Source organism: Erythrolamprus reginae, chromosome 11 (genome assembly GCF_031021105.1).
Source record: "Erythrolamprus reginae isolate rEryReg1 chromosome 11, rEryReg1.hap1, whole genome shotgun sequence".
In the NCBI taxonomy this organism is placed as follows: domain Eukaryota; kingdom Metazoa; phylum Chordata; class Lepidosauria; order Squamata; family Dipsadidae; genus Erythrolamprus; species Erythrolamprus reginae.
In genome coordinates, this window is record NC_091960.1 from 6,073,740 (window position 1) to 6,086,757 (window position 13,018).

Sequence of the window (13,018 nt, forward strand, 5' to 3'; positions counted from 1 at the left end):
GAGCTCCCCCTCCCCCTCCCAAGACGCTGAGGGCGCCGGTGGCGAAACCCCCCCCCTCCCTCGAAAGCCCCTCCCTCTCCCCCCATCTCCCCCCTCCCTCTCCCGCATGGGAGTTGTAAACAGTGGCCTCCCCCTCCTTCCCCGGCAGGCCCCGCCCCCTCCCTCCGACAGGCCCCTCCCCTCCACCCCCGCCCGCATCTCATTAGCGCCGACGGACGCCGCGGGAGCCGGAGCGCAGGTGCGGAGCCGGCGGAACCGAGGCGGCCAAAGGGGGAAAAAAGACGGGAAGCGCGAGGCGGGATGCGGTCGGCGCGGAGCTGCGGGCACTCGCCTTGGGCGGCCGCGGCGGCGGGGCTCTGGCTGCTGTGCCTGGCGGGCGGAGGTAAGCCCAGCGCGGCTCGCGTCCTCCCTCTCTCCCCCGTTCCCGAAGTCTCGGCATCCTCCGGGAAGCGAGCCCGGCAAAGAAGCCGGCTCCGGCATCGAAGGCGACCGCGGGGCCGGGCCGAGCCGGGCTTTGGAGCCGCCGGCGCGGGCTGAGGATCGGGCGCTCTCCCCTTCCTGAGGCGAAGCGCGAACAATGGACGGGGCGCTCGGCCGGGGCGCGCTGCAGGGGCCGCGTTGCGCTGCGCTGCGCCGGCTTTGTTTTGGAGCGCGGGTCGGGTTCCCTGTGTGTGCCGGGGATGCGCGCTCCTGTGGGTGAGCGACGGCGCTCGCTCCGGCCAGGCCCGCGTGGATGGCATCGGGGGGCCCCCTTTTCTGTTTTGCTTTTGGTGCTTCGGTTCTCTCGATGCGGTGCCCGAGATTGGAGATCGTTTCCCCCCCCGGGGGGCTGTTTGCCTTGGAAGCCCCCCCTCCGCCCAATGGAAGCCCTCCCTTCTTTCTTTATTTCAACTCCCAAATTTAGATTTTGGGGGGAGGGTGTGATTTTTTTGGAGGGGGGGGGAAGCGTTTGGATCCCGGGCCGCTTTGCACCTATTGTGGAGGGGAAGCTTGTGTGTGTGTGTAAAAACCTCACGATTTCTAAAGCCCCCCCCCCCTCTTTCCCCTTGTTTGATCCGTTTCCCTTGTTCCAACTCGGGATGCTGCTCTTGGATTCCAGTTGGGGGTGCAAAAAAGAGGGGCCGGCCGGTGGTCGTTTTCCTTTTGTTTCGCGAGTGTGCCGCCGTCTGATTTTGTTCCGCTTCATTTTTAATTTTTTTAATTTTAATTTTTTTTTTAAAAAAATTTTTTTTCATCCTTCACTCATAAGGATCGCGGTGCTAAAAATAAAAAAGGGGGCAGCTAAATAGCTACATCATCTCTCTCTTTTTCTCCCCCCATCCTCTCTCTCTCCCTCCTTTCCATCATCTCTTTTCTTTTCCTTTTGCTCTCTCCCTCTTTCTCTCTCTTTCTCTTTCTCTCCCTCCATCCTCTCTCTCTCTCTCTCCCTCCTTTCCACCATCTCCTTTCTTTTCCTTTTGCCCTCATTCATTCTCTCTCCCTCCCTCCCTCCCTCTCTCTTTCCCTCCTTTCCACCACCTCCTTTCTTTTCCTTTTGCCCTCATTCATTCTCTCTCGCTCCCTCTCTCTCCCCCTCTCTCTCTCCCCATCCCCTCTCTCTCCTCTTTTCCATCACCTTTCTTTTCCTTTTGCCCTCATTCATTCTCTCTCTCTCCCTCTCTCTCCCTCTCTCTTTCTCTCCCCATCCCCTCTTTCCCATCCTTTTTATCACCTCCTTTCTTTCCCTTTTGCTCTCTCTCTCCCCCTCTCTCCGTCTCTCTCTTTCTCCCCATCCTCTCTCTCCCTCCCCCCCCCTCTCTCTCTCGGCAGTAGCATCAACCAGGTGCCACGAGGGTTTTTTTGTACTCCCCAGAAGACACACACACACACACACACACACACACAAAACCGTGTGAAAAGGGGTCCAGCCTCATTTCTAAGGTCACATCCCTTTGTCACATCCCTTTTCTCCGTCCTCCCTTCTCTCTCTCACTCTCCTCTTCCCTTCCTTGCCGAGGCCATGAGGTGGCTTGACCGCTGAACCCCTCTCCCCCTCCTCTCGCCATGCGCCGACCTTCCCCAACGTTGCTCTGATCAATGGGGAGAATTGTACAAGTAAAAATGGCGTTTCCAAATCGCACGCCTCTCGCCCCCCCCTCCTTTCCCCATCCTGGGTATCAATTCCCATCTGATGCAGCAAGAGGAGGAGGTGGGGGTTGATGGGAATTAGAGAACAAAGCCCCCCTCCCCAGGAAAGTAAGATTGGGGAAAAGAAAAGAAAAAAAGAAAAAAAATTCTATATATTATATCCAGGAGCAGCCTGGGTCGATTTGAATTGAAGTACAAGGACGCGCTCGTCCCTTTCATTCTGGGTTTTAAGTGTTCCCCGTTTAATGGTTTCTCGCTGCCAGCAGAAATAAAAGCCCCTTTTATCTCCTTCCACTTTGCGGTGGGTGGGAAATTCATAGCAAAAGGTCAGAATCCCCCAGCTTTACAGAAGAGCCCTGAACTTTACTTTGTAAGTAGCTTGGCCTCTCCATCAATCCAATCGATGGATCCCAGTTTTTTTCTTCTTTGGAGAGGTCAGTTTTTTTTAATTCCGGGAGGCTGAAGTTCCCGTGCAGCCGTTGCCGGAGTCTGCAGTCCGGTCAGGTGTGAGCTTTCCGTTTCCTCCTCTTCCTCCTCCTCCTTTTCCTCCTCCTCCTCGCTGTGATCTTTCCTCCCGAAGCCTGTCCACCTCTCTCGTCCTTCATTGCTCAAGGATGCAATTATAAGGCAGGCCAGCAAATGGCTCGGACGAGAAATTGCGTGTGGCAGGAGGCAAATGGGGCTTGAAGTCGGGTTCCGTGTTCGCAAGCGTGCGGGCGGGTGACCTTTACATGTTCTCCGAGCGAGCTCCTATCAGTCGCTTAGGTACTTTTCAGCTTAGGTAATTGGTTTATTTCATCACTATAATAAAATGGGCAGAGAGAGTGAAAGAGTGCGTTGAGAGAGGACTTCTGGGAGGGGTATTGTGCCTTGCTCTTCAGCTGGAAGGGCCAAGACATTTTGTGCATGTGCATATGTGTGTGTGTATATGTTTTCATAGATTTTCACGGGTATATGTATGTAGATTGTTCTGAGTTCGGGTTTTGCCCCGTGTGATATTTTGAATTATTTTAAAACTGGTGGGTTTCTCTCTCTCTCCTTCCCTCCCTTCTCTCTCCTTCAAAATATTACACGGGGCAAAACCCGAACTCAGCACAATCTACATATACAGTGTATATAAATATAAATAAATATATATATATATATATATATATATATATATATATATATATATATATATATATATATATATATGTGTGTGTGTATAATTCTCTACCTTACAAGGCAAAGGTTGCAGGTTCAAGTCCCAGTGGGTATGGCTAGCTGATGAGGCCAAAATAAGGCCGAAATAGATCTATCCTAGTCTCCCTTAATTTTCAAATTCAGCAAAAAAAGTCACACACACACACACACACACACACACACATATATATATGTCACATTTTTTTGCTGAATTTGAAAATTAATATATGTATTTCACGGGTACAGGTTTTCACCCCCATGTAATATTTTGAGTGAAAAACCCGAATTCACACAACAATCTACATACATATACCTGTGAAAATCTACGAAATATATATATATATATGTATACACACACACACATACTAAGTCCAACTTTGCTTAATAGTTTCGTGGCTGCATCCGAGATTTGATATTTTGCAGAACTATCTGTGCATCCTTTCTCAGTATGGGACTTTATGATGAAACTGTATCTTTAGGGGGGAAAAGAACTTGAAACTGTAAAATGTTCTTGTTACATTTTATTTTATACATTTTATTCATTTTGGGACAGGCCTGTTAAAGTGTATCCAATGCCTAGAAGACTTGTCTTCAGCAAATGTGGATCGTATAGGGCAGAAAACACCCAAAATTGCTGATTGAGTGAGAAAAGCCGTCATTTTTCAAACCTCGTCTTTTTAGTAACCTAGAGCCTCATTCCCCAGGATGGAGGAGCCTTGCGGGTTTCAATTTCAGCCCTATTTTCAATTCTGCTTTTGTTTGATGCCTTTTGTCATCGGGGGCAGACCTAAAAGCCCAAAAATGTTTATTTATTTATTCTAAGCTAGTGCTCCAAGCTTGGTGGCGTTTCTTTTTCGTTCCGGGCTGGAAAAACAGCAGAGAAAAAAGTGTGAATGTTATACCATGCATGAGTCGCTCAAAATAAAACTGTTGGATGTTCCCTCTGTGTCTCCCATCGCTTGGTTTTAAAAGAATATATAAAATAACTGGGGACAGAAGCTTTTCTGGCTACTGGAAGAGGGAGGGAAGGAGAGAGAGAGAAACCCACAAGTTTTAAAGCCGAGAAGGACATTTGAAAGGCAAAAAACTCTGGCGGCTGAATGAAAGAAAGGCTTTGCTCAGCTGAGATGGGAGATATGGTCAGTGTTAAAAGATGGGCTTTGCGCAGCGCAAGAGGGAATGATGTTCAGCTGGCAGGGGAAGCGACAGGCAGAAAGTAGCCCATGATAGGGGTGGAGAGGAGGAGGAGGGGGTGGGTGGGTGGGGAAATCTCCTTGCAAAGGAAATGGAACCGGTCTTGACTTTAATTTTGTGACTTTGCAACGAACTCTCTTCTGTTCCTTATCGGAGGCAGCAGGTCCCTGCACTGGGTAATTGCATTCTGCTTTAATCAATAGCTGGACTAAATCTACTTTCTAGGTCAGGGAGGGGGAGGGGGTGTTTCCGCCCCTCCTCTTTCCTCCATCGCTACTTTTACTCATCCGTCAGGCCGGCAGAACAGGAATGAGGGCACCAGGACCGGAGGAATGACAGCAAAGTATCTTCCAACCAGCCTTTGGATGGGTGGCAGTGATAATTAGAGGCAATTCTAGAGTTTGGAAATGAAAGGGATGGATATTCTTGGGTTTGTACAGGGCCTTGGGGGTGGTAGCCTCATCAGATGTTCTTAAACATACATAATACGCCTTCCCTCCTCCCATTTTTACCCAGAGCAACAACCCTGGGAGGTGGGTGACTTTTTGCCTAAGGTGGGACTAGAACTCGCAGTTTCCTGGTGATTGGGCCAAAGTCACCCAGCTGACTCTTTCACTTAAGGTGGAACTAGAACTCACCGACTCCTGGTGATTGGCCCAAAGTCACCCAGCTGACTCTTTCACTTAAGGTGGAACTAGAACTCACCGACTCCTGGTGATTGGCCCAAAGTCACCCAGCTGACTCTTTCACTTAAGGTGGAACTAGAACTCACCGACTCCTGGTGATTGGCCCAAAGTCACCCAGCTGACTCTTTCACTTAAGGTGGAACTAGAACTCACCGACTCCTGGTGATTGGCCCAAAGTCACCCAGCTGACTCTTTCACTTAAGGTGGAACTAGAACTCACCGACTCCTGGTGATTGGCCCAAAGTCACCCAGCTGACTCTTTCACTTAAGGTGGAACTAGAACTCACCGACTCCTGGTGATTGGCCCAAAGTCACCCAGCTGACTCTTTCACTTAAGGTGGAACTAGAACTCACCGACTCCTGGTGATTGGTCCAAAGTCACCCAGCTGACTCTTTCACTTAAGGTGGAACTAGAACTCACCGACTCCTGGTGATTGGCCCAAAGTCACCCAGCTGACTCTTTCACTTAAGGTGGAACTAGAACTCACCGACTCCTGGTGATTGGCCCAAAGTCACCCAGCTGACTCTTTCAGTTAAGGTGGAACTAGAACTCACCGACTCCTGGTGATTGGTCCAAAGTCACCCAGCTGACTCTTTCAGTTAAGGTGGAACTAGAACTCACCGACTCCTGGTGATTGGCTCAGAGTCACCCAACCAGTTTTCATGGCCAAGGCAGGACTAGAACTCACCGTCTCCTGGTGATTGGTCCAAAGTCTTCCAGACTTTCATGCCTAAAGCAGGACTCAAACTCCCCTCTCCCGGTTTTTTAATCTGAAGTCTTAACCATTGGACCAAGCTGGCTCTAAAATGTTGCATCCTTGATGTGAAAGCCATTGTCTCTCCCGAAAGAGGCGTTTGCTTTCGGAACAAGGCATTTTGCACATGCTTAAAAGTGGTGTGTTTAGCATTTGCAAAGCAAGTGACCTAATCTGTTGGGTTTCCTTCCTTCCTTCCTTCCTTCCTTCCTTCCTTCCTTCCTTCCTTCCTTCCTTCCTTCCTCCCTCCCTCCCTCCCTCCCTCCCTCCCTCCCTCCCTCCCTTCCTCCCTTTTCTTTCCCAGGGACAATCCCTTAACACTGTAAATGAAACTTTTCTGCCCCACCAAGCTTGTCAGCTGAATGAAAGACTTTCTAGAAAAGCAGGGTTTGAAATAAGACAGCTGGGGTGTCCCCCCCCCCCTTTCCCTGGCCTTCAGAAGAGAAAATATACAGGAGCATCTCGCCTGTACAAAGTAGATTTATGGGCTTCTGGTGGAAGGGGCAGTAACTCTGAAATCAAGGACCTTGGGTGGCAGCTGAAGTCCCTTCAAATGAGCAGGGAGCCACATTCGGAAAACTTTTCATCCCCCCTCCCCTGCGGAAACTTTGAAAAAGAGGGTTGGGATTAAGGACGTACCTGTGAAGTGGAGAACTTTGGAGCATTGTGTAGAGTTTGCAGCTTGGCTACTGTTGAAAAGGAAAAGTTGGTCTCCTTCGTCCCAACCCCCCTGTAATTGCTCATTTATATGCGCATTAGACCCCCCACTGTGGGAGCACACTCCCAGGTCTGTATCCTAAGAGAACACACACACAATCCTGCAAAAAAAAAAGGGGGGGGCAGTCCAGCCACAGAGCCCTTTAAATGCAAATGTGCTTACAAAACACTTCCTCTGTTTGATGCCAGAATTAATTGTTTGCGAGAGCTTTTTTTTTTTAATGCATAAAATAAGTGAGTAGAATTCAGCAAGTGTTGGGTTTATTACCCCCTCCCCCCCTTTTTCATCCTGCCTGCCCTTGGTCTTTTTGGTAATTGCGAGGGTGGGATATTTGGTGGAAGAGAAACAGATTTTCCGCCAGGCTAACTTTTGTGAGAGCTCGAATCTCCCGCTAGCTTGGAACATGTCGAGTGTAAGAAGATACCCTGAAGAATGCAAGACCTGCCCTTCTGTTGTGATGGGTCCTCGACCAACCCTGGTAATGATATATTCTGAGCAGTGATTTTCAACCTTTTTTGAGCCGCGGCACATTTTTTACATTTACGAAACCCTGGGGCACATTGAGCGGGGGGAGGGTGGGGGCTAAAAAAAGTTTGGACAAAAAAATTCTCTCTCTTCTTCCCTTTCGCTCTATTTCTCTTTCTCTCCCTTCCTTCTTTCTCCATCCTTCTTTCTCTCTTCCGTCCTTCCTCTCTTTTTTGCTCTCTTTCTCTCTCCCTCCCTCTATGTCTTTCTCTCTCTCTCCTTCCCTCCCTCTCTTTCTCTCTCTCTATTGCTTTCTTTCTCTCTCTTTCTCTCTTTCTTTCTTTCTCTTGTTCTCTTTCTCTCTCTCTTGCTTTTTCTCTCTCTCTTGTTCTCTTTCTCTCTCGCTCTTTCTCTCTCTTGCTTTCTTTCTCTCTCTCTCTCTTGCTTTCTTTCTCTTTTGCTTTCTTTCTCTCTCTGAGCTTCGCGGCACACCTGACCATGTCTCATGGCACACTAGTGTGCCACGGCACACTGGTCGAAAAACACTGATTCTGAGGACGTTGATCCCAGCCCATCTTGGTACCCTGGGCCAGTGGTTTTGCCAGCTGAGGCAGAGAGTGAGAGTGAGGGAGAGATAGACCTGGATGAACTTGAAGGACCATCAGAGGTGACAGTAGGGTCTGACTTAGAGAAGGAGGAAGAGGAGGAGGAAGATACTTGTAAGGGAAAAGGAAGTAGTCTGCAGTTTTTTAACTCTAGGGAATTGTTGACCACTCCCCATAGGTATTTAAGGGTGGCGGATGGGAAATTCGGGGTGGAGTTTCAACATTTTGTAATGGAGTCAGTTGATGTTTGGAGGTTCTAGCCATGTTACGCTAGCCAACTGTTATTTCTCTGCTAAAACCCTTGGAGTAGAATTGCCCTGTCTGCGGAGAGTCTGTAAAGCTGTAAGTCAGTGAAATTGAAGAATCTTTATCTCATAAAGGAATGTGCAATTAGCTTTGATCTTCGACAGCAGCCTGGATGCCGAACTGTTATCTTTTAACTCCTCTCACTGAGACGCTGCCAAGATGAACTCACGTGCATGACTTTGGCTTGTATAAATTATTATTATTATTATTATTTATTAGATTTGTATGCCGCCCCTCTCCAAAGACTCGGAGCAGCTCACAACAATAAATGATGCTTTCTATATAAAAATATCAGTGAGTGGATTCCTCCTTTGTTTTCAATCTGCGTAGGCCCGGGGTAGAACACCTTCCCTCATTGCCTTGATTATATTGATAATAACAAACTGGAGAATGGATGCCTTCGAACTGTGGTGATGGTGTAAATTACTGCATGTATCATGGACAGCCAGAGTAACTAACAGAGAAGTGTTAAATGGTATAAAAGCAGATACATGATAGAATAGAATAGAATAGAATTCTTTATTCGCCAAGTGTGATTGGACACACAAGAAATTTCTTATTCTGTGAGCCGCCAACAAATGTGACGAATGGGGAGATTGGACTGTTTGACTGAGTGTTATATAGGGTTTTTAGTTGTACTTTAGGTCCCACAGAGTGGGCCTTCTCCGGGTCCCGTCAACTAAACAATGTCGGTTGGCGGGCCCCAGGGGAAGAGCCTTCTCTGTGGTGGCCCCGGCTCTCTGGAATCAACTCCCCCCAGAGATTAGAACTACCCCTACTCTCCTTGCCTTTCGTAAGCTCCTTAAAACCCACCTTTGTCGTCAGGCATGGGGGAACTGAGACATCTCCCCCGGGCATATACAATTTATGAATGGTATGTTTGTATGTATGTTTGTTTAGTAAATGGGTTTTTTAAATATTTTAAACTACAATTTAGATTTGTTATGAATTGTTTTATTTTGTTGTGAGCCGCCCCAAGTCTGCGGAGAGGGGCGGCATACAAATCTGAATAATAAATAATAAATAAATATTGTGTTGTGAGCCACCTCGAGTCTTCGGAGAGGGGCAGCATACAAATCTAATAAATTATTATTAATTATTATATTAGATTTATTCTATAGGCTTTGTATTATACTTATTCTGTGAGCTGCCAACAAATGTGATGAATGGGGAGATTGGACTGTTTGACTGAGTGTTATATAGGGTTTTTAGTTGTACTTTTAAAATATATTGTGTTGTGAGCTGCCCCGAGTCTTCGGAGAGGGGCAGCATACAAATCTAATAAATTATTATTAATTATTATATTAGATTTATTCTATATGCTTTGTATTGTACTTATTCTGTGAGCCGCCAACAAATGTGATGAATGGGGAGATTGGACTGTTTGACTGAGTGTTATATAGGGTTTTTAGTTGTACTTTTAAAATATATTGTGTTGTGAGCCGCCCCGAGTCTTTGGAGAGGGGCAGCATACAAATCTAATAAATTATTATTAATTATTATATTAGATTTATTCTATATGCTTTGTATTATACTTATTCTGTGAGCCGCCAACAAATGTGATGAATGGGGAGATTGGACTGTTTGACTGAGTGTTATATAGGGTTTTTAGTTGTACTTTTAAAATATATTGCGTTGTGAGCCGCCCCGAGTCTTCGGAGAGGGGCAGCATACAAATCTAATAAATAATTATTAATTATTATACAAATCTAATAAATTGAATTGAATTTTGGCACCCGAGGGAAAAAAGGTTTCGCCATCACTGACCCTAGGACAGTGACTTTCAACCTTTTTTGAGCCGCGGCACATTTTTTACATTTATGAAACCCTGGGGCACATTGAGCGGGGGGGGGGGGGGGGGGGGCTAAAAAAGTTTGGACAAAAAAATTCTCTCTCTCTTCCTCCCTTTCACATTATTTCTCTCTCCCTCCCTCTCTCTCCATCCCTCTTTCTTTCTCTCTCCATCCCTCTTTCTTTCTCTTCCTTCCTTCCTCTCCTTTTTGCTCTCTCTCTCCCTCCCTACCTCCCTCTATGTCTTTCTCTCTCTCTCCTTCCCTCCCTCTCTTTCTCTCTCTCTCTTGCTTTCTTTCTCTCTCTTTCTCTCTCTTTCTCTTTCTTTTTCTTGTTCTCTTTCTCTCTCTCTTGCTTTCTTTCTCTCTCTTGTTCTCTTTCTCTCTTGCTTTCTTTCTCTCTCTCTCTCTCTCGCTTTCTTTCTCTCTCTCTTGTTCTCTTTCTCTCTTCCTTTCTTTCTCTCTCTGAGCTTCGCGGCACACCTGACCATGTCTCGCGGCACACTAGTGTGCCCCGGCACACTGGTTGAAAAACACTGCCCTAGGACATTGTTTCTCAAGCTGGTTGGGGGAAAATGCTGGACCCTGCAATCCAGGCGTCTTTAAGTTCCTAAGATTGAAAGGCACTGATTTTGCCGTCCCTTTGAGACACACAAAGACAACCTGCCTCGGAGAGCAGAAAAAGGAGCAGGCAGAGTGACGTTTTTTCTTCCCAGTTTTGGGGAAAAGAATAAAAAAAGAAAAGAAAACACACTGCCAGTTGCAGATGGCGAATTCAAAAGAGCGATCTGCAATTTGGCAATCACGGAGGATTTTAGCTTCAAATGGCAATTTCTTTATGCGTTGTGTTCTTGTTCCCTTGATTGGTTTTTGTGCGCTTATCTGTGTATGTGGGCTGGGAGGGGTTGGTTTGCAAGGGCGCAGGGCTGGGAGCAGAAAGCGGGTGTGTTTGCACCCGGCTAAGTCCCGGGGATCTGGTAAGGGGGGGGGGAGAAGATAGCCCTTTGTTAGGGGGTGTTGTGGTTAGCTCTGGCCCAGCTCCTGCCCCAAGGACTGTGGATGTGGGGGAGACATCCACATGCTGCAGGCCTGTTTTGCCACCGGTGGAATCTTCTGATGAAGGCTCCTCTGACCAAGAAGACATGAGTGACAGGGAGGAGGAGAGTGGGGCAGACAGCTCAGAAGGAGATCAATTATCCAGCTCCTCCTTGGATTCGGAACAAGAGTTAATGATACAGCCACGCATGCGGAGAGCGATGCATAGGCAACAACAACTGAGAGATTATTATCACAGAAAATGAGGCCACCTGTGGTTGGGTGGGGCTGTGGTCATTAGTGAGGCTGCTATAAAGAGCAGCCTGTGGGTTTGGCCATTGTGGAGGATTATCTGATCGTTGTGTTTCGTGACTGCTTTACTGACTTTGACTTTATGTGTGCTGATTTTTCCCCGCTTTGAAACTAACCCAGAGCAAGGTGTGTTTCACTTTGTGAAAGAAGAAGGACTGTGAATTGCTTCACAGCTGCAAGCTAAGTATCACAGAACTGATAAGGGACTTGTACAAATTACCAGTTTGTTTGGAGACGAGTGCTCTGTGCTATACCAAAAGAGGGCTTGGCTTAAGTGAATTTTCATTATAAAGAACATTGTTTTGAATTTTCAAATGTGTCTGAAATTTGTACCTGTGAATTTTTGGGAGGGTTCCACCAGAGAGCCCGACAGAACAGGGGGCAGCTGCCTTTGTGTTGGAGACATGGAGGACGGGAACTTGATTTTCAAAACGGGAGGAGAAAACTGGAAATACAAAACCGCTGCCCAGGCTGGGCCCATAACTTAGATTTGCAGGCATCAGATTTTCGTGGTCACTAAGGAAGTCTTTCCCAATTTTACAAGCTATTTGTCATGGTTGTTAAGAGAATCATTACAGTCGTTAAGTTCTTAAGGAAGTCCAGCTCACACACACCCCCTCCAAACTTGAATCCATTGATGCTGGGTAGGAAGATTGCAAAAAGTGATACCATGATCTTGGGATGCTACCACCACCATAAATACATACTCACCACGGCCAGTTAGGTCCCACAGAGTTGGCTTTCTTCAGGTCCCGTCAGCTAAGCAATGCTGTCTGGCGGGGCTTAGGAGAAGGGCCTTGTCTGTGGCTGCCCCAGAACAACTCCCCCCAGAGATTCATACTGCCCTCACCCTCCTGGCCTTCCGCAAGGTTTTAAAAACTTATCTTTTCTGGCAGGCCTGGGGGCCGTTGAGCTTAACATCTTGCTCTCAAAGGTGTGATTGTGTGATTGTTGTGGAATGAAGGTGAATATGTTTGGGGTTCTCTTGTTATATTTTGTATTGTACACTGCTCAAAAAAATAAAGGGAACACTGCAACAACAGAATATAACTCCAAGTAAATCCAACTTCTGTGAAATCAAACTTGAATCACAATTCAAAGTGTTGGTTATGACCTATAAAGCCCTTCATGGCACCGGACCAGAATATCTCCGGGACCGCCTCCTGCCGCACGAATCCCAGCGACCGGTTAGGTCCCACAGAGTTGGCCTTCTCCGGGTCCCGTCGACTAAACAATGTCGTCTGGCGGGACCCAGGGGAAGAGCCTTCTCTGTGGGGGCCCCGACCCTCTGGAACCAGCTCCCCCCTGAGATTAGGATTGCCCCCACCTTCCCTGCCTTTCGTAAACTCCTTAAGACCCACCTTTGCCGTCAGGCATGGGGGAACTAAAACACCTCCCCCTTGCCCATCTTGTTTTGTTGATTGATTGACTGTGTGCCTGTTTTTTATATATACTGTTTTTAGGAGATTATTAATTTAAATTGTAACTAGATGGGTGGGCATTGGATTTGGTATTACGTATGTACTGTACTGTTTTTTTATTATTGTTGTGAGCCGCCCCGAGTTTGCGGAGAGGGGCGGCATATAAATCCAATAAACCTAAACCTAAACTGTCCACTTAGGAAGCAACACTGATTGACAATCAATTTCACCTGCTGTTGTGCACATTCAACTTTGTACAGGACAAAGTATTCAATGAGAATATTTCATTCATTCAGATCTAGGATGGGTCCTTTGAGTGTCCCCTTTATGTTTTTGAGCGGTATATTTTATTCTTATTTTTGTAAGCCGCCCTGAATCTGCGGAGAAGGGCGCCATATAAATCCAAATAAATAAATAAGCAC

The 13,018-nt window shown here is 47.0% G+C and overlaps 1 protein-coding gene across 1 annotated transcript in view; it reads left to right on the top strand.

The window, feature by feature from the left end:
* The first annotated feature begins 220 nt into the window (after positions 1-220).
* CADM4 (cell adhesion molecule 4) overlaps positions 221-13,018 on the top strand; it is a 212,020-nt gene continuing 199,222 nt past the window's right edge. Inside the window, exon 1 of the mRNA XM_070764960.1 lies at positions 221-382. Within this exon, the coding sequence (XP_070621061.1) occupies positions 301-382 (82 nt within the window). The 5' untranslated portion in view covers positions 221-300. The remainder of the gene's footprint in view (positions 383-13,018) is intronic.